Consider the following 21768-nt stretch of genomic DNA (forward strand, 5'->3'; position numbering starts at 1 on the left):
GCGCCAGAGAACTTCCTGACAACGGAAGCCGCGGTGGTGACAACGACAGGTGGTGGGAGAAAAACGGTGTATGGATATGTTTATGACACCAATAGGACTAACACGATAAGAGTCCGGGATAACAACAAAGGTAATTAAAGTGTTCTATCCAGGGATACGTGCTGCCCAAAATAACTGTGCATAAATTGAAAGTCTTTGATAATTTACTACGTTTATTAGAAACTAGTGAGGTGCTTTTATTTGATCATCTCAAAATTTATTAAAATGAAACATTTCAATATGTATTGCATTGCATCTTCAATTTGGCAGTGAAACATTTTGCCTGATTCTTCTTGTCGCTATGAGAGTTTTTTTAAATCCAGGTTAATGAATATATATTCTGTTTCACTTGGAAGATATATACCTTTAAATATATCTAGGATAATCAATAAATTCAATGCATAATGAGACTCAGAACTGATTGGAAAATAAATTAAGTTAAAAAAAAAATGGTTAAAGTGATCAAATTATCAACATGTAATGTGCAAACTGATCATTAGACGTACATACATGTGTGTAATACGTATATGACTACATAAATATTGCACACCGACAAAGACTGTCCAATGAAGTGTGCCAAATGTTGCTTTTGAATACTTGAATAACCCACTTTATGTCAACAATCTTGTTTGCTTTAAGGATTTGGCCCTTTATTGTATTCAGTTAAAATTTCAATGGCATCAGATTATGACTATGAACGGTGAAAATTAAACCTGTAATTACTTCTAGCTAAGTCAACACCAAAAGGGTGCTTACAGAATACAATGTATTCCCATGTTACACTGACAGTTTGACAACTTGGCAACCATCCTTTACATATGACAGATTTTAATTGTATGTTATGATCATGGTTGCCCTTTATTCTAGCGGCATGCTAGAAGGAATTTTAGATCAGTCAGGTGAGGGTTAGAAACTAACTATGTTTGCTTGGTATGTGAACTTCTAAGTTCTAGTCCTTTGTCAACTTAACTCAAGTAGTTCAAGATTTCTTTAAGATTTCTAACATAAAACATAAAAAGTAACTGACTGTAGGAGACTTAAATTAATCACTGCCATGAAGATGCAGTAAAGTTTTAGGAAAATTTTGACAATTGAGTCTATCTGTGCAGTTTACCAAAAAGAATATTCTTATCTTATAATTAATCTATCAAATATTTGTCCAAAGGATCAGTTAGGTTAGGTGATTCACAATAACCACCCGCTGTTCTAGTCCTTGTGGAAATCGACCTGTGGAACTAGTCTGAAGTCCCCATTGGGAAATTCTTTGGGTTGTGATGATACGTAACAAAATGTCCGCATCAAATTTATTAAATTTGTGTCATCACAGTGTAGCATATTAAATTAATGATATCTCCCTACATGGACAAGCATAACATTTCATTTATATAAATTTAATTATCTATATATATTTATTTCTTGAGTATTGTTTTTACATATTGTTTAATTTTCAGACAACAATATACCATTGGCTTTATACATACAATTTCTAATCAGCATAAACAAAATAGTTCCATCTTAAATGAGATCACAATTAATTTCAAATATTTCAATTAATTAATTTTTGGTTTAATTAATTTTGTTACATCATCAACAAAAAATGCAAACAAGAAACACAGAGTAACAGTGTAATATTCCTTTTGTTACTCCCTTTGTGCATTGTATCGAAATACATTTGTATATGACATAAAATGTCACTTAGAGGAACAGGATTTTGGCACAGATGGTCAACATCTACAGTTGTATTTTTCTGTTTGAAAATTTGGTGAATTCACCTGCATACCAGCGTATCGGCAGCTACATACCTGTATGACACTACTCACTAGGACATGGTGTAGATCCCCAACCACATGGTCTGTATATATAGAAATATAATATATGTATAAACTTTCTTTATTTTACACAATTAAGAAACAAGTCAATACAATTTATATTAATCACTCTTGTTGGCTCGAATGTTAGCACGCTGGGGGTCTTGATGTGAGAGGAAACCGGAGTATTCGGAGAAAACCACGTGGCTGGGTAGGTGCAGCCATACCTTTTCACGTCCGATCGGGGAATTGAACCCCGGCTGCCTTGGTGAAAAGCGAGTGTGTTATCCAATGTGCCACACGACCACCCAAAATAGTATTTTTTGTCTTATGTATACATACCCGGGTATATAGAATAGGTCCTCTACATCAGCGTTCCTTGTCCGCGATGCTCTCAGCTTAATTGCTGCCTCCGGCTGTCTTTAGCCGAGGGGACTATTGGTTTTATATAATAGCAATATTTCAATTAAAGTATATCAATTCTATCTTCTTGTAATATGATGTATATGTACATGTAACTGTTCTGTTTCACTGTGTCTTGAAAAAGGAGGGGATCGCTCCGAAAATTTGACAACCTAAACTTGTCCACACTGTTGGAATTACTTCTTTGCCCCATGTAATATTTTAAGTAATTCGTATCCTACGGACATACCCGGGTATATATACAGACCATGTGGTTGGGGATCTACACCATGTCCTAGTGAGCAGTGTCATGTAGGTATGTAGCTGCCTATATGCTGGTACGCAGGTGAATCCAACAAATTTTCAAACAGAAAAATACAACAAAACAAAAGCACTGCTTTTTGTACCCCCTTGTCCTCCTGTCAAAGTCCTGCCCTGGACCCGCTCCTAAATGAATCCACCCCAAACAAGGGCTAGCTAAGCCCCTGTCATGCCCTCAGAATTATAATTATCCAAACTGAATGAAGGAAATTTCTTTGACCAAGGTACAATGGACTTAAAATTGAAGGGATTGGACAGTAGATACTCGTAATGAAAGGGTTCACCATTATCATGTTATTTTTACAATAGGCCAGTGCAACAGTAGGACATCCCAGTGTGTGATACAGATAAATTATTTTGAAGGAAGTCAAGACTTCACAGATTTTATAATAATTTTTTTTTTTACATGTTCTTTAACAAAAAATCCTTTACTACATAGGTCAACATGGCGACCACAATGCCTAGCCTGCTGCCAGCGAGCACAGGCGTGCAGTTCACCGCCAGACCAAGCACAAGACTGCGTGACCAGTCCAGACTCAAACATGTCGGCTCTTCATCTTCTCATGGTGAGTATTTTATCCCTAACCTAAGTTATATAGCTGTGTAGAATTGTCATAGCAAGGCTGGAAACTCTGGTCTCATATCAAAATTTGATAAGCTTGGAAATAAGTTATAATGATATCAATGTACATGTATATATTGCTATGAATAAGCTATAAATGTTGGTCTTTGTGCTGCTGTATTTTCCAAAAATATTAGATTTGGCTAAAAATATATAGGATCTTACATGAGTTTCCATTTCATATGAGATTTGTGAAACGAGTCTAGGAATTTATCAATTTAGCGAGCCTGTGGCGAGCTAAAATGAAAAATTTGTGACAAGTTTTATAAATTTCATATGGATTGAAAACGAGTGTAAGATCCTTTTTATCAACATAATCAAGATTTGTGGCATTTATTCGTGTAAAACGACAATTTTGAAGCAACCTTGAAATGTAAAAAGCCGCCCTTTTGACTCTAGTGCATAAGTCTGTGACGTCATGTACTTGTCCCAGGCGTGACATCACAATTGAAACAATTGAAACTTACAACCAATCACAGGGCTGAAAGGTCATATTACATGGGTTAATACGCAAAAAATATGACATGGGTATATTCACTGGATAACACAGTATATTATGTGATAAACTGTTTTAATGACAAAATGTATTACCTCATTAGTTTTAAAGACAGCATTTGCTGATTACTTTCTTCTATTCTTTTCTTCTTTCTTTCTTTTCATTTATAACAATAGATCACTCTTTCTACATGTTTTGCTTTTTAACCTTCAATCAAACTTTATTTATTTTACAAAAATTTCGAATAAGTTATATCATCATATTTTAATCACTCTTAATAGAGTTCTTAATGTGGGAGGAAACCTGAGTACCTGAAGAAAACCCACTGCTTTGGGCAGGTGACCCCATACCTTTTCCAATTTGGGAATTGAACCCTGGCCGTTTTTGGTGTAAGGCGAGTGTGCCGTCCACTGCACCATACAACCATCCAATCTATCCTTTCTTTTCTTATCTGTATAAGCTTGTGTTTTAAGGAATGTAAAGGAATGCTTACTGAAGTATCCATGTTCTTACACATTCCTACTATGAAGTTGTCTAGAATTAATTAAAATTTAAACCTAAAAGAAAATAAGAAAGAAAGATTAAAATATAACTGCACATAAATCCCTATTCAATCTTTCATTACCTACCCTAGTTCAAGTCCTACCTACACCCTGAACTCATTTTGGCTAATTTTAGATTAGCACTATCAAACCTGTATACAGAGATCACTTTCAGAAGATCCATAAGGTGGTCCCTTATGACAGGTGGTCTCTTTATACAGGTTTAGTTAACTTGAAAATATTTTGAATGGAGTTTTCATATTGTTAGAGATGGTCTCTTAATAGAGGTGAGCTGTCATGTAAACTTAAGAACGTTTGCATTCCTACCTACTGACTTAATTTTTTTGAGAGCCAAAATGAGAAGCACAATCGTCTCTTTGGCCTGATTCTAATTACCAGAAGATTTTAAACTGTAGAATATTCTTGTTTGAAAGTTATTTATAAAAATCATGTTTTTGTTTTTAGCAGGGTCTCCTGTAGCCTCAGACATGGGAGTTATTTCTCCAAATGGTAGCATGTCAAGTATTGAAGTTGAGGCTCTGTTAAGGGAGAAGGTGAGAGCCAACGACCAGAACATTATACAGGTATGTCATTTTTTATTGTATACACTCAACTCTTTAATTAATCGCTTTCAACTCTGCATGGGTACGTAAATATTTTTAAAGCTTTCCTTCAAGTTCTTTTAAAATTCATGCATGATTGCATCTGAAGGTGTAGTTAAGTAGTGTTTTGTGGGTATCGGTAGAAATGATTTTCTTAAAGGTTTTGGCTTTGTGGTAGTAGTTTTGGATTTAAATTGAATGATTACTCGGCACAGTTTCATATTGATGCAAGATTTCATTGAATAAAAAAACTAAATGTAATTATTTGTTTTCATTAAAATCTTGTATATGCATGCTATTTACAAATTCACTTCTATGAAACATTTCAAATGCTCAATTTATTGATTAATTATTATTGATATGTGGTTGGATGCATATTTAGTATTTGTAATAAAATGATTTAGTATTGTATTACCTGAACAAGAAATATGTATAGGATAATTTCATAAGGCCAGTATAAAAGAAAGAAAATTCATTTATACCTTAATTCTTTTAACATTTCAATGACCAAGATTCAAATTAAAATTCTTTATGAAAATTCTTTTTTTTATATTAAATCTGTGTCATTTTAAGTGGTTTGAATCATGGCTATTGATGATAATTTTCTTCTCCAATGATATTCTTATAAATAACATGTATATAGTTATCATAAAAAATTATACTAAAATTATATATCTCATATTATGCAAACGAGGCCAAACCAGAGCTGAATTATGTATTAATGTATAAAATATATAACCAGATATTACTTCTAGATAGATAATGTATCCTATATACCATATCAATATTCAATATAATATTAGGCTATAATAAAAACGTTCTTTGTTTCCTGTTTCCCTACCTGAAGCCACTTAAAGTAGCCTAATTTTGTTTATTATTATTTTATTGATGTACAAAATGAAAAAAGAAAAGAAAATTCTTTTCCATTAGCCTTTTACTTTTTTCCATAATCTTTAACAGTTGTTTAAAGATTTTAATAGTAATTTTGTTATTGATGTAGTAATTATTGTCATCCATATCAAGTAACTGATGAGTAATAAATGTATTAAAAATAATCAAAAAAGAAAGACAAATACATATTTGAATTAATATCCCTCCTACCCCAACCCCAAAAAAAAAGAAAAAAAGGAAAGAAAAAAAAGAAAAGAAAATTCCCACCCACTTAACCTTTATATCAAAGTGGAGTTGGGAGATTGGAAACAGATACTTTTTAAATGTGGCCTTATACTAGTATTTCTCTGTGTACCTCCATGTAGATGCTTTGATAAAATTGTGCATGATATGTCTTAATAAATTAGAGCAATTAGTTTGATTATCAATGCTTTTTTTTTTCTGGTGGTTTTAATTTTATTAAATTAATCTAAGTTCCTTTCTTTTTTTCATATTATGAAATTGGAGATATATCATTTTAAACAATCGAATACTATGAAAATAAAATTTAAAAAAAAAAGATAAATAAATGAGGAATTCCAGGTGGAAATAGAAAATATGTTTAATTCATAAGAATAAAAACAAATCAAGTAATTTATAAATACATGTACTCGTATATAATTTTGGGAAAAAAATGTGTATAAAAAAAATCGTATTTTTTTAATGAAAAAATTCCATCCCAAGATACAGTCAAAATTTAGTCTTTACTTATGTCATACTTATAAATTCATAAAAATAATTATAAATCAGTGCAATTGTGATATAATTATTTTTACACTGTTATATACGAATCTAGCAAAAAGTTGCATTGATACAATATCTTTAGCTAGTTGCTCTTAATTTTGATACTGTATGCGGCTGCTAAGCTGTTTGATGCTCAACTCAGATAATCAGCTGTAGGTCTAGAGTCTGGCTACTGCAATCATTTCATCAATTTGTATTTACCGTCCTCATAGTGTCGGGCTTCTCTGATGATAAATAGATACAAAGACAAAGTAAAAAAAAAAAAAACTTATTCCTTTCATATTTATTTTTTATTTTAGAAGCCTAATTTTTTTTATCACCTATTCCGTCTTTGCGTATTGCAGAGTTATCCTCTCTTGGGAGCAGGTATTAATTGTTACGTCATTGGTTTGTGTGAGAAAATCATGTCGTTTTCTCAAAAATTGATGACGTTACTCTCACAAACAAGTGACGTAACAATCAATACCTGCTCCCAAGAGAAGATAACTCTGCAATACGGAATAGTGTATTTGTCAATTTTTTAGAGGGATTTAATTTTATAAAAATTTGAAAGTGCACAATAATTAGCAATTCAACAATATTTTGTACTTCCGAGTTTAAAAAAAAAATGTTTAAACACATATTTATACGTATGAACCAAGTAAGTTAATTTACAAAATTGATATAAAAATAGGTTAAAAATTAAAATAAATCTAGCTTTTTAAAAACATGTAATATATAAATCAGGGATAAATGAATGTAAAATTTTGTCCAAATATTCTAGTTAGAATTTTGCGAATTTTATAAATCTGCAAGAATAAGTTGCTGTAGAGTATATAGTAATTTTGCGTTTAATAATGCAAGAATAATAAGCTATAAAGAGATAAGTAATCAGGTTGAGCTAGGTATAAGAAAAACTTTCTGCATTTACTTACAATAATACTGAGAGAAAAAAACCCAGATTGATCAGATGGAAGGTAAGAAGGCAAAAGCCGCCATTTCCAGATAGAATAGGTTAGAAGCTAATAGGGCTGTGGTACTAATCCTTTTTACTCATTGTTTAATTCCAGGGCTTTCATACTTACGATATTGAACAAAATCAGAGCGTTACTAAGGGCGAGTTTCGCCGCGTTCTCGAGTCGTTTTGTTGTCGTCTCACCACAGAGCAGTTTGAAGCAGTTTTGGCAAAGGTATCATGAATGACATGGCGCTTTCCCTGTGATCTATGGTGGTGTTCATGTCGTCATGGCGTGTGGTGGCGTGCAATTTTATCCCGTGCTACGATGGCATCTGTAGTGTCTGTCTGTCTAAAAATAACTCACCCTTCCTGACTATAGGCTATGACAGGGCAAATGTAATACGGAACGTCAGAGATGTAACTGAAGAAAACAATATGATACAAATTGATTTTTTGTTTTTAAACACAAGCACATTAATTTCAATACAAATTTCGTAGATATGAAATGATTTTTTCTCTTTTTTTTTACTGTAAAAAAAATACACAAAAAAATATAGATTTTCTTTTTTGATAAATACTCACACCGTAAATTTTAGCACAAACTTTATGGAAATGAAGTTCTTTCTTTTATTTCTTTTATTAATTTCATTTGAAAAGAAATGTATATATACCACGGGGGTATGTACTGTATTTCAATTTATTCCTTTAGAATTAAAAAATAAATACATATATACAACCTTACAGTAAATTTGTATACCGTAGATTGCTTAATATAATTCTCACAAAATTTATTTTTTACTCAAACTCATGTTAAGCTTTGATCACAAATGTCAGAATTCCACATTCAAAGTGAATTATTCTAGAGGTTAAGCACAAAAAAGTTAAAATTAAAGTGTGAAATAGCTATTTAACGGACTAATGTATAAAAAAGAAAAATGAAAATAAATTCCAATATTTTGTAAATACAATTCTGGTCAGTTGGCATTGGAGTAAAACAGGAAGCTTTCATTACATCTCTGAATGACGATTATGTTGAACCTAGATTTTAAAATAGCTGTGTGAAATGGCGGGGACAACTGACAAAGGTGACAGTTTATGAAAAATTAAAAACAAAAAAACTAACTATAACTGTATCTGTAAAATGTGTTGGCTTTGCGTACCTGTCATCGTAATGTCAGACAACAACAACAGCCTTTTCCGGTTCAGTGCGTACAGCTTACTTAATATTGCACCCTAAAACCAATATTGCTCTTCCTATATACAATGCGTTGGTGAGAATTTTGTTGAGCTTTTTAAAAATATATCATTTAATTTTTTTCATTGTTTTCTTGGATTTTTTATGTAATGTATTATCTACTGCTTTAATAATTCATATTGCTTGTATATTATTTAGTTTTTCGCCTTTTTACACTGTAACTAATTTTTTTTTTTGCAATTTGATGTTTCAATGCTTAAATGTTTACTATATATCCAGGTTTTGAGAGTAGCCTAATTTTTAACGCTCTCGTTGCAAGTTCATGAGGGTATTTAATTTTCCTCTGTGCATGTTTGCCTCTGAATGTTTTAATGGGGTACAATTAAATATTTACGCAATTATATCAAATGGTTATCGAGATACGATTGAAATCACTTTTAAAGTTTTTCTATTATATTGAATGAAACATTGCTTCTGAAAACTATATTAAGGAACCACCAAGCGCTGTGTGTCACTTTCTAGTAGATTTCTTCCCAATCCTCTATCCAATTTTCAGTCCTCTATGCAATATTTTCAGTTGCAGAAGCACACACCCTAAAGATAATGACCCCTCCCTTCTTATTTCCTGTGGTAAATGGATTCTCCCCAGATTGGTGACTACTGCTCTGCAATGTTTTGATATTGAACATGTATGGTCGTTGTTTGTTTCATGATTTCCTGCGTTTGATACTCAGTCAAAATCAGTATTCCTTTTAAAAAATAATGTAGTATTCTATTAAAAATTGCAACCTTGTGAATTGTATCTTAGACACTAGAATTTATACATCTTTTCAAAAAACTTTGATAATAAAAAAAATAAAAAAAATAAAATAAAATTTAACCCATGTTTTTTTCGCAGTTGTTAGAACATGAATATTAAATAAATATGATATGAATATAAAAATAATAATGAAGTTGAAGCATTGATTTATTAGTGATCAAATTTTAAAATGATATTTCCTTTTTGTTAGCCATGTTGAGGTAGAAAGTATTAAAAAAAAATTTGCTTAACATTCTAAAAATATTTGGTGCAATGTTTTTATACTAAGACACATCTTGTTGTCTTATTCCTATAATACGTTGTATCTGGAATTGATATAAATTAAATATTTGAAATATTTATAAAAAAATCTAATGCATAAATACATCTATTTTTTCACTCAAATAACTTTTTAAATACTATCTTAATTATTTTAAGCTACCTTTTAAAATAATTTTCAATTAGCTGAAATTTTTAATTGGAAGCAGTATTTTATAAGAGTTAGGTTTTGTTTAAACAAGCTAACAAAATAATAAATATTAAAATACATGTCTGTTCTGTTGGGTTTTTTTTTACCTTTTTAAAGATACTATTGCAATGTATAAATAATATTTGAAGATTTAAAAAAAAACAATTAAAAAAATAATAATATATATTTTAAAAATAGAAAAAAAAGAAAATAATTGAACTGGTGAAATGTTATTAAAAACAATAACTCTCGGGAAATATTATTTTCATATTTTCTTTTTGTTTGTTTTATTAAACAACACACTGTAGAAATTATTATATGAAACCCACACAATATTATGCTGTATATTCACATTTGATGTCAAAAAGTAGATTTATTCACTTTAGAACCTATTATTTATAACTTTGTTCAATTTCTGGATACTTAGTCATTCTTTACAAAACACAATTTCAAAAAAAAATCTTTATACCATACACCCTGTTATCCTTCACAAACATCTATATATTTCTTTTTTATTTTCTTTTTCAAATAATAAAATGACTTATAAAATAATAATATGCATAGTTAAATATTTAAGGTATTTTTTTTTACAAATTAAAAAAAAAATAGGTTAACAAATTGCAGTTATTTTAAAATTGGATCAAAATACCTATGGGCATAACCTTGACCTCTACTTCTCAAGGTCATAATTCAAATTCCCAGGTATTATCAGTTATTTTAAAATTTATTTTCCAGTTTGAAATAAAGTAAAATCATGACAATGAGAAGGTTAAATACCTAAAATTAAAAAAATTGGTTTGAGACTAAATATGTTAAGTATGTATGATTTTCTAGGTAATTTCTTTCATGTATACCCTTCAAATTTTATACTTAAACACTTACCAGATTAAAAATTTAACAAATTCAAAGATTGTTCATTAATTAAAAGGATGCTTTAAAATTCATTACAAAGAATTCACTGGAATTCAGTTTCTTGAAAAAATTGATGCACTGTTACTTTAGGTTGATAAAAATCCTAATGGAACTGTCAAATACTCGGACTTCTTGGACAAGTTCTACGGTCAAGATGCCAGAATCTCCAGTCCAGAAAAACGTGTCAATGGCCCTATGAGGTAAATTTATAATGCATGGGACTTTTTTTTTCAATGATATATTGATAATATATATGGGTGTGGATCAGTTTTGAGTTCAATATTTTATGAAAAATGATTTTTGCATTTAAAATTTTACATCAGAATAGTTGAATTTCAAAGTAATTATGGAGTGTTCTAGACCGTCTTTGTTAACTTTTCACATTCATATTAAAGGCTTATTGTAATATACAGGTTTTTACATTATTTTAAGTCAAAAAGAAAAAATAACGAATATCACAAATCACATCTTAAAATTTGTTTTAAATTTGAATTTGTTTCAAAAATTGTACTTTATTTTTTTTTATTTTTTTATTTTTTCTTATTTTCCTTATTGATAAAGTTATTATGCAAAGATATGATATGAGATTCCCTTTCATCCCATAATACACTGAGCATTCAAAAGCATGCTTCCCAATTAGGGTTCATACTGATCCCATTGAACATAGTTTTACTTTTTTCAATTCTTGCCATAAAAGTTTTCACAAGAATGTTCCTGAGTATGTTATATGTTTTACCATAGAAACACAATTCTATTAACAGTTCCTTAGTTATTAAACTCTAGAAACACATTTTTATTTTTTTTATTTTTTCCAGGTTTATGCCACCGACGTCTGCCCGGGAAATCAACATAGATATGATAGAGAAAATGCTGAAAGACCGGGTAAGTACTGTATACCAGAGCTGGGCATAACCTTGACCTCTACTTCTCAAGGTCATAAATCAAATTCCCAGGTATTAAGTATTACAAGAGTAATGTGGTTCTATCCAAATCAGAAAAGTTTGATTTTTTCATAAAATCAACAAAAGAAAGAGTAATTGGTTCCAAGCATTTACTGTCAGAGTACAATACAAAAATGAATGTAATTTTGTCTAACATCTTCAGACACACTTTTAAAGGCCTTATTGTGAAAAGGTTCATATAGCACAACCAGTTAAGTGTACATGTTTATGTGTGATGTTTCTATGACTAGTACGGTATGTACATGTACTCTGTTACCTTCAACCGACAAATGACCAGTGACATATCAGGAACCCTTTCTACCATCCATTCTTACCAACCCTAAGAAAACCTTCAACCGACAAATGACCAGTGACATATCAGGAACCCTTTCTACCATTCATTCTTACCAACCCTAAGAAAAATGTTTAGAAATATCTAACTAACAATATTTATAGCAAACCTCAGGTAGCATACAGTTGGGAGTGAACATTTTGATAAAGACAATAGAAAAAAACTCTTCTGTAAAATTACATTGGTAAATATCTTGAATTCCACATTGGTAAATATCTTGAATTCTCATTGTGAAATCTGAAGAAATCTTCCTTTAGTCAAGGATTTTAAAGAATCTTTTTTTTCTTTGTTACAGATTGCAAACAATATGAAGGCGGTCGTCAAGGCTCTACAACTGTTTGACTACAACAGGGACGGGAAAGTCCAGCGTCACGAACTACGTCGAGTCTTGGACAACTACTGCTTCAAGCTCTCGGATTCACAATTTGACAAGTAAGTCTAGGAGTCAAGTTACATTTTACTTTAGAAAGTCAATTCTACATATATGGCTTGTCTGAATAAGGTACCCAATTCCATAGCACATAAGGTTCATTTACCGGTGCCAGTAACTTTTGTGTGCGTCATGAAACAGACCAGAAAATCTTATGTATGGTTTACAGGTACAATAAATTTACCTGTATGCATCATGAAAAGTTATCCTGAATAATCTTATGGTTTTTTTTCACACTTCGGTCTTTGAAAAAAAATCTAGTCAATGCTAACTTGCAAGTTACCCTGAATATGTGATTTTTCTGAACCATATTATTAAAAGTGTTATGTCTTTTTCACCCTTAGGTCTTTGGAGAAAAAAACTCTTTGGAGAAAAAAATAAATCTACTCTATGCTAACTTGCTCTTTACTTGAAGCCTATATTTAACATAAGTCAGAATAGTACACAATTTTCAGCTCATTTAGCAGTTGTATGGAGATTCCTTTCACTTTTGTATACAAGTTCCAGCGTAAAAATGCTCAAAATTATAATCAGGGAATTTTCTAGCTTAACGATATGTTATCTTTCCAAAGAAAATTATCAGTAGATCACTATATTTGAATTTTATGGTGTTTTATTGGCAGGTTCATACCGGTATATTATCATAAACTTGCTTGAAATATCGACCAAATTGCAGATGTGATACTGTATCATTCCAATTGTCGATATTGCCCGCCCGTGTAATATCCTATCGATACTCAGCCCGCATCTGTCCTTGGACCTGATATAGGTAGCTCGGGCCAATCTGGGGTCTGATATGAAAACAGCCATGTAATAACCCCTAACGATTGAATTTTAAACAATTTTATTTTCATAGGCTTTGGATGCGGTACGATTTCCATCACACAGGACAGTGTAATTACAAACAGTTTCTGGAGCGTATGGGAGTCAGCGTGGCTCACCAGTCCCGACCACCACCACAGGATGGGGCCAAGGGAGGTAATACATAAAATATTTTGCAGTAAAATTGCAATGCTAGAATTTTTGCCTTGATTAAAATAACATCCTTTTCCTCAGTATTAAATTCCTGCCAAATATCCCAATTTTGAAACACTAATACAATGGAAGAGATCTTGTGTACCTAGCTGTTAACCGTTTTGCTTTCCCTTTTTTCTTTAAATTTCCAATATTCTACGAATATTCAAAAGAATTTATTTATTTATTATTCAAACCTAATGATGAACATTGATGAACTTAATATTAAGATTAATTGGTTTTGTAAATCACAATTCAGTTTCAGAATGAAAATATTTGATAAAACATCAAATAACTTTTTACTCGAGAATGAGGTATAACCTGAACATTTTATCTTATTGCACAAGTATGCATGTACAATATCAAGCAATTTGAATTTAGAAGAACATTGATTCACAATAATTAAAAATGGCTGAACACATGTATAATGTTGTATATATTTGCATTTTTTTTTCTCTGTGTGGTTCATAAAATTCAAATTTTCCTCTCTTTTTTGTTCACATTTTTGTGATAGAAGAAAACGTATTTTTTTTAAAAATATGTGATTAAAAACATGATTTTTTTTACAAAAACACGAAATCATATTTTAAAAAGTTAACATTTCTGTTCAGTATTTTATGTAAATTTTGAAGATTTATTTTTCAAAACATGGACTAGTTTCTATTTTCTAGCACATTAGTATCTATTACTGTTATGAATATAGTATAATTTTTTTTACCATCATGAATTTAGGATCGATCTAATACTGTATTGAGTATTGAATGATTCTATTACATGTACTGGGTAATAAAAACAAAATCTAAAAAGAAAAAAGAAAAAAATTGAGCTTTTATGTTATATGTTAGTGTAATGTCTGCATCAAATTTGCATGGCTTCTTTGTAATATTTTTATTCATCCATCAGAGTGAAAATTGATTTGAAGAAAAATCCTAGAAATAGTATATTGCTTCATGTTGTGATGTTGTGCTTTCCTTGTTTGTTGACTGTTATTTATGAGCTTTGCATGTTGACTGTTTATTCCTAAGCTTGTATTTATTTTTCTTGTATTGACACCACAGTGTTGGATAACTCTAGCTTTGAAATAATTTCTTTAATCATATTGTTCATTCAAAACTTTTTATTTTTCTTTTGCCTTTAAATATTTATTATCGATATGTTTCTCATTCAATCTACGCAAACCAGTTCTGTTACATATCAGAACATTTATTGACGTTTCCTTAAAAATACAAACAATGTTCACATTGTAAAGTTTTCTCTGATAAACTGTTTTGGAACTATTGGCTAGTCATTATATAGAAAAAAAACATCTATTGCAGTGTTATGAGTACATATAATATTTAATTTGTCGGTGTTGAGGTAAAAATTGAAATACATGTATCTTCAGGCAATTTATCTGAATTATGGTTACTGTTATTATTTTTATGAACTTCTTTGCGATCAATATTGTTGTTTATAAAATTTATTTATTTATGTCCTATATATCTAGATTTCTATATTATATAAATTATTTACAATATGTTAATTTCTAGGTATTTGTATTTGTATTTTAGTTGTGAATCCAGAATTTTCACTTTTTCATGAAATATCAAAATTATGTTTTGTTTACAAAAAACAAACATTTTTGTCATTAATCAACAATAGAATAAAAATTCTCACATTTTCTTCTTATTATTTTCTTTGGAAAATTCACATTTTATTATAAAGAAACCTATTGCAACCTGTACGTAACATTCACAGTGATATTCTAAATTATTTTTGAAATTTCCGTACAGATTGAAAACACTCCACATCCTGACCATAAGGCATATGTTTCATCTCAAAATCAATACAAACTTGTATAATTTATGAATCAATATCATTTTTTTTCACCAGCCTTGCTATGGCCCCAGAAACCTGTCCCTCCAGCCATGGGGGGCGTGGTCCTGAAACAAAGGAAAGAGGATGAACAGGCTATACAGAAAATGGGCTTCGACCAGATCGAGGCAGAATTCAGACTGAGGGTAGGTACCTATTCAGTGATTTAAATGCTTATACAGTCAAACCTGCTCATGCAACCACCTGTATTAAGAGACCACTTGTGTTAAGTGACCACCTGTATAAAGAGATCACCTGTGTTAAGAGATCACCAGTATTTATAGACCACCTGTGTTAAGAGACCACCTGTATTAAGAGATCACCTGTATTAAGAGACCATCTGTGTTAAGAGACCACCTGTATTAAGAGACCACATGTGTTAATAGATCACCTGTATTAAGAGACTGCCTGTATTAAGAGACCACTTATTGGACTTCCCATAGGTGGTCTCATAATACAGGTTTTATTGTATTGTATTTAATGTCAATATAGATGTACCAGTAAGTGAGATGGCAAAACTGTATTAAGATTTGGTTTCAATCAATGATAAAATCTTATAAAAAATATCATTATTGAATGATTTTTTAAAAACATTTTACAGATGAGACGGAACTACCTGAACCTGAAGAAGATGTTTATTTCATTTGATCGTAACCTGGACGGGTTTATACAGTTGGATGATCTTAAGTCCATCCTCATTCAGTTCACCCTTCCAATGTCAGACCCACTCTTTAAACAGCTCATGGAAAGGTTAGCTGTCAATCATAATAAAAATGGGGGTGGGGGTGGGGGGAAGTTAACAATTTTATTTAAGGAATATTACCAAAGATATTTACCAGAATTATGATATTAGTGATTTTCTTTTATGTTTATAGTAAAAATATGAAATAATTTCATTTCCAAAATTTTACTGAAGGTGGTTCGTACTGAAAATACAATGTGCTTAATATTTTATTTTAAGTATCACTATGTCCTTGCTATCCATACCTGTGAAAGTTTCAGGCATTTTTTGGTTTTGTATATTTTTAAAGTATTTAGAAAAAATATATATATTTTTAAAAAACGAAGAAAAATTAAGATATTTTAAAAAACAATGAAAAATTAAGATATTTTAGAACAATATCTTTAAATTAATAATCTATAGCTAAAAATAATAATCTATAGCTAAAAATAATGCCTATCTATTGTTACTACAGATGTAATGTCCGGGGCACCGGAAAGATATCGTGGGAGGCATTTTTGGAGAAGTTCCAGGACGCTCAAGCACCAGGAAATGGTCAAACCCTACCCATAAAACCTGGTCACAAGTAAGTACACCAATTTTTGTCGTAATTCTTTAAAACAAATCCTTTAACCCTTTCACCACTGTACACCATAATGAACACATCCAGATCAATGCATGGTAGGTTTACTAAAGTTACATAGGGCTCAAAGGGTTAAGTGAAAATTTAGTATCAGCGACAAACCCCAAATAAGGTCATATTTAAAAGATTTGCATTAATTAATGGTTAATCCATCGTCATAGCTGTCAAACCTCTCTCATTAGGAGGGAGCCTCCCTGATTTGACAAAAAATTACCAATCTCCCTCGAAACTCTCTCTGTTATTCTAGTCCAAACTCACACAAGTTCAAAATCTATATCCTGTGGTCAAATGATCTCCTAGTTACTGCAGGGTGTGTGTAATGACCATAACAGGTGGTGTGTCTGAATCAAATGAATGCTTTTTGGAGTTATTTTGATACATAAAAAGGGAAAGATAAATTGAGCAAAGCAGTTTCACATACTTTCTCCCTCATTGGAAATGTGGAATGAGGGAGATCTCCCTCATTGGAGGTTTCAGGGGTTGAAACCTATGCATCTTTGTCAAAAGTTTTCTAAAAAAAAAGGCCAGTTATTTCAAGTAAATCTGTTATACATTTTATGAAGTTTTTCAAAAAGGACAAACACAATTTTTTATTTTGAAAGAAATGTTTTTGAGACTTACCAGTATTATCACTGTGTTTATATTCCGTCTTTTCGTATTGCAGAGTTATCTGCTCTTGAGAGCAGGTATAGATTGCTACGTCATTAGTTTGTGTGAGAAAATTATGTCATTTTCTCAAAAATGTATGACGTTACTCTCACAAACTAAATGACATAACAATCGATACCTGCTCACAAGAGCAGATAACTCTGCAAAAACAAAAGACAGAATATGTTGTTGTCAATACCGCAGTTGAATTAACAGTTATTGATGTTATATACGTTATTTTCTCGTCCACAAAGGAAACTTAAAATTTTGAGATATTCAAAAAACATTTCTTGATTTTTTACAGATTTTTTCCCATACGCGAAGAGATGCAGAAGTTCGAGGTGGAAGATATATGGCGACTGTTGTATAAACATGTACACAATCACTACCACTCTATCAAGCAAGCGTTCCTACAGTTTGATATCGTAAGTTGGATTATTGTAACATCCTTCTTCACTAAAATCTGTAGCAAGCTCCAAACATAACCTGGGCCCACTTGTATAAAACATTTCAAAGTTAAGGAAAATCTCAAGCAATGTATTGTCTATGGGAAATCTTGGACTTGAGGAAATCTCAAGAGTTGTGATGTTTTATACAAGTGGGCCCAGATCTACATTCTAGTCTTGATTTTTCGATGCATTTGTTAACCATCAGACTCATTCACTCAAATTTTGCATCTGTGATGTTTTCGTAAATTGAGACACTGCACTCAGAGAATTGACGAGTGTTAAAATAAAAAAATGATGCCATCACACAGATTTGTTTTTTAAACAAGCCTATCATATGATCTTGTAGGAATAGGGGATATAGAAATTTTATCGGAGGGTGAAAAATTATGGTGAGAACCAAAACTTAAAAATTTAAATTAAAATTAAAAGTAAAGCAGTCTTCAGTCTTCACAACAACTTTATTCCATAATTGCTTATAACTTCTTTTTTTTTTAAATTTAACAAAAATTCACATTTAATGATTTCATGTTTTAATTTTTATTGTAAAAAATTCACATTTCAAAATGTCAGCCAACAAGGTTTTGATGATTTTAAATTAAAAAAGAAATTGTTGAGTTCATATTTTTAATTTTTATATAATTATATTACCAGTGCCAATGAACTTGTGTCAAATTTTTGTTTTTTCATTTTTTTTGTTTTTGTATCCTGTATTGTAAATTTTAAGATATCTCAATGTGTTTGGTAACATTGAAATATCTAACTCTAACAAATATCCAAGTTACCCAAGAAGGTTGTCAAATAATTAATCTGCAGTTTTTATCAATCAAAGCCAACGTTGATTAATTAAGTTATAGTAGAAAATTTTGCTTCATTATGTTCCAAGCTGTTTCTAATGAAAACATTTATCAAAATGTTCTCTCTTCATATTCAGAGTCGTAAAGGGCGAGTGACAAGGAAAGAATTAAGAAACATAATTGAAAAGTTCACGTTCCGCCTGGACGACCAGCAGTTCAAACAGTTGATGCTGAAGCTGGACCCTGAACATACGAACAATATTTCCTACCATCAGTTCCTGGGGCTGTTTGAGGAAACTGAATCGCTGGTAGGTATATCTTTCCTTCCCTAAACATTAGATAAGTCAAAGTGTCATTTCTGTATGATTTGTTTTAACTCATTCACCCCCGAAGACACATTTGAACTCAAAGGTTGGAATAGTTCAATATGAAACTTCAGGGGTGAATGAGTGAAGAACATCTAAATAGCAACCAAGTAAGGCTAGGGGTGCCTTATAGAGATAGTTAGGGTGTACATTTGCAATTGATTGATGTTGGAGCAAGTATATTCTGTGACTTGGCTCGTAAAAAAAATGATATTTTCTGGTTTTAGGTTTCAACCTTTGTTGAGGCTAGTAGAATGTTTATTTAAAATTTGCCAACTAGTACTAAAAAAAAAAAATGGTTATTCCCTGTGATAAAAAAATATCTTTACAAATTAAATTCAAATGTTCTAGATCTCATGCTCATCTGAGAATTATTTTTTTTATATCAATATAAAATATATTTTTTTATATTGATAATTTAAAATTTCAAAACTAAATTTTCTTATTAGCAAATGCCACGAAAACCTGGCACGTCCTTAAATGACCAACGCTGTTAATAGGATGTAAAAAAAAAAAAACACGAATATTAGCAAATGATTGAGGAAAACAATTGTTCTGAGGAATTAAGTAGAAAATTACCTGCCCTTAAAAAATATAAGTGGACTATGAGGTTGGAGTTGACATCAGCTAAATCCTGGTGTGCGGATTGGTGCAGGTTTATCTCATGGTATTGGAGACATTTGGTGTTGGCTCTCTAATCAAGATAAATAGTTATATAGGTATTGTTTATTTTGTTATGACAGCCTTTGATTGATTTACTATTGATTTTCCTATGGTTGCCACTCACTGTTCTATATATTTCTAAAATTTTGATGAACTTTAATAAATTTATTTTATTTTTATTTTACAGGCGGAGGGACACAAGTGGCTTAACTCTGTACATAGATTTAATGAAAATCCCAAACCTGCTATCATGGCATGGGAAACAGTAAGTTTGATATATAAACTCTAAATTGACAATATATTCGGTGACAAGATTGAACAGAAAAGCTTAAATTTGTTCTAAGAAACATTCAGAAAATAATGGGAGAATGGGATTGAGTGATTGATGATTTAACAAGTCACAACTGAATGTCTGGTGTATTATTAGTCACTCTTTCTGACATTTTTAATCAAGATTTTATTGTTTTACCTTACATTTAAGTTTCTCATTGATGTTATTAATTCAATATCACACTTGCAGCTTCAAGATTCTATTTCTAAAACTATAGAATGTGAAAATCACTTTAGGTGACATGTTACGCTAAAGAAATTTATTGTTCAGAATTGAGTAGAAACATATAAATTGTCTTTTAATAAGCCCACCTATATCTATTGCAGTTCAGTAGAACATATAAGTCTGGTAATAAGCCCAAGTCTGGTAATAAGCCCACCCATATCTATTGCAGTTCCGTAGAACATTAGTGTCTGGAAATAAGCCCATGCCTGGCAATAAGCCCACCCATACCTATTGTAGTTCAGTATAACATTAATGTCTGGAAATAAGTCCATGCCTGGTAATAAGCCCACACATATCTATTGCAGTTCAGTAGAACGTATAAGTGTGGTAATAAGCCCAAGTCTGGTAATAAGCCCACCCATATCTATTGCAGTTCAGTAGAACATTAATGTCTGGAAATAAGTCCATGCCTGGTAATAAGCCCACCCATACCTATTGCAGTTCAGTAGAACATTAATGTCTGGAAATAAGCCCACCCATACCTATTGTAGTTCAGTAGAACATTAATGTCTGGAAATAAGCCCACCCATATCTATTGTAGTTCAGTAGAACATATATGTCTGGTGATAAGCCCATGCCTGGTAATAAGCCCACACATATCTATTGCAGTTCAGTAGAACATATATGTCTGGTAATAAGCCCATAGCTAGTAATAAGCCCATGCCTGGTAATAAGCCCATGCCTAGTAATAAGCCCATGCCTGGTAATAAGCCCACCCATATATATTGCAGTGTAGTAGAAATTCAAATAAATAAAATTGCTCTGTAATAAGCCCACCCCAAACTTTTAGTCAGAGGTCACATGTTGGCTTACTGCAGAATAAAAGACTGTTATATTGGTATACTAAGGTATATATATATATGTATATTGGTATAATGAATAAATGAATATTGTGCCTTTTTCCAGGTGGAAGAAATCTTACGTGAAAAGATCACAGAGAATTGGAAATCAGTTTCTGGTGCTATCGTGGATTTTGATCATAAAGATAAAGGTTATATTACCCAACAACAAATGAAAAAGGTCATTGACGATTATGTATTACCCATCTCTGACCAGCATTTTAGTCAGTAAGTATTAAACATATAAAACTGTGGACATTTATTGTAAAAAAAAATCATGGACTTCGAAGTCCCTTATTAGATTTTCATATTAATTTTTAGAGGTGTTTGCCTGTCCTGCTGATAGAATATTGGTTTCTAGTTAGATTTTGGTCTTGAAAAATGGTAATAATTCTTGACTGTTAGGACCAGTTGTCTTGAAAATCTCATTTTGGGCACAGGCGGCAGAAAAATAGTTGTACAGATCAGTATGGGAGTAAAATTACTGGAACTAATTAAGAAATACAATGAATTATTTTAATCTAGACTCTGACAGCTCTTCGGGAACTGCATGTCAATTTTTGCGAGTCTTTGTGGATCAGTTGATCTTAAAAAAAAAACAGTTCAGCTTGCTTGGTGTCTTAGCACAGCTGGCCCAAGAAAAAAATGGGTTTAGATTATATGGTAATTATAATGGGGGGA

General features: G+C 31.3%; 1 protein-coding gene across 3 annotated transcripts in view; it reads left to right on the plus strand.

The window, feature by feature from the left end:
• Positions 1-23: 23 nt before the first annotated feature.
• LOC110452974 (EF-hand calcium-binding domain-containing protein 6-like) overlaps positions 24-21768 on the plus strand; it is a 40673-nt gene continuing 18928 nt past the window's right edge. The window contains exons 1-15 of one of the 3 annotated variants that reach the window (XM_021501754.1): positions 24-130; positions 3010-3136; positions 4696-4814; positions 7556-7675; positions 10909-11018; positions 11634-11700; positions 12407-12543; positions 13398-13519; positions 15428-15555; positions 16011-16159; positions 16606-16716; positions 17726-17846; positions 18802-18972; positions 19880-19957; positions 21155-21315. In XM_021501754.1, coding sequence (XP_021357429.1) covers positions 3016-3136; positions 4696-4814; positions 7556-7675; positions 10909-11018; positions 11634-11700; positions 12407-12543; positions 13398-13519; positions 15428-15555; positions 16011-16159; positions 16606-16716; positions 17726-17846; positions 18802-18972; positions 19880-19957; positions 21155-21315 — 1715 coding nt within the window. In that variant the 5' untranslated portion in view covers positions 24-130; positions 3010-3015. The remainder of the gene's footprint in view (positions 131-3009; positions 3137-4695; positions 4815-7555; positions 7676-10908; positions 11019-11633; positions 11701-12406; positions 12544-13397; positions 13520-15427; positions 15556-16010; positions 16160-16605; positions 16717-17725; positions 17847-18801; positions 18973-19879; positions 19958-21154; positions 21316-21768) is intronic. The other 2 variants (XM_021501755.1, XM_021501757.1) reach the window with 2 other exon arrangements.

This window comes from Mizuhopecten yessoensis, unplaced genomic scaffold (genome assembly GCF_002113885.1).
Source record: "Mizuhopecten yessoensis strain PY_sf001 unplaced genomic scaffold, ASM211388v2 scaffold7021, whole genome shotgun sequence".
Taxonomy (NCBI): Eukaryota; Metazoa; Mollusca; class Bivalvia; order Pectinida; family Pectinidae; genus Mizuhopecten; species Mizuhopecten yessoensis.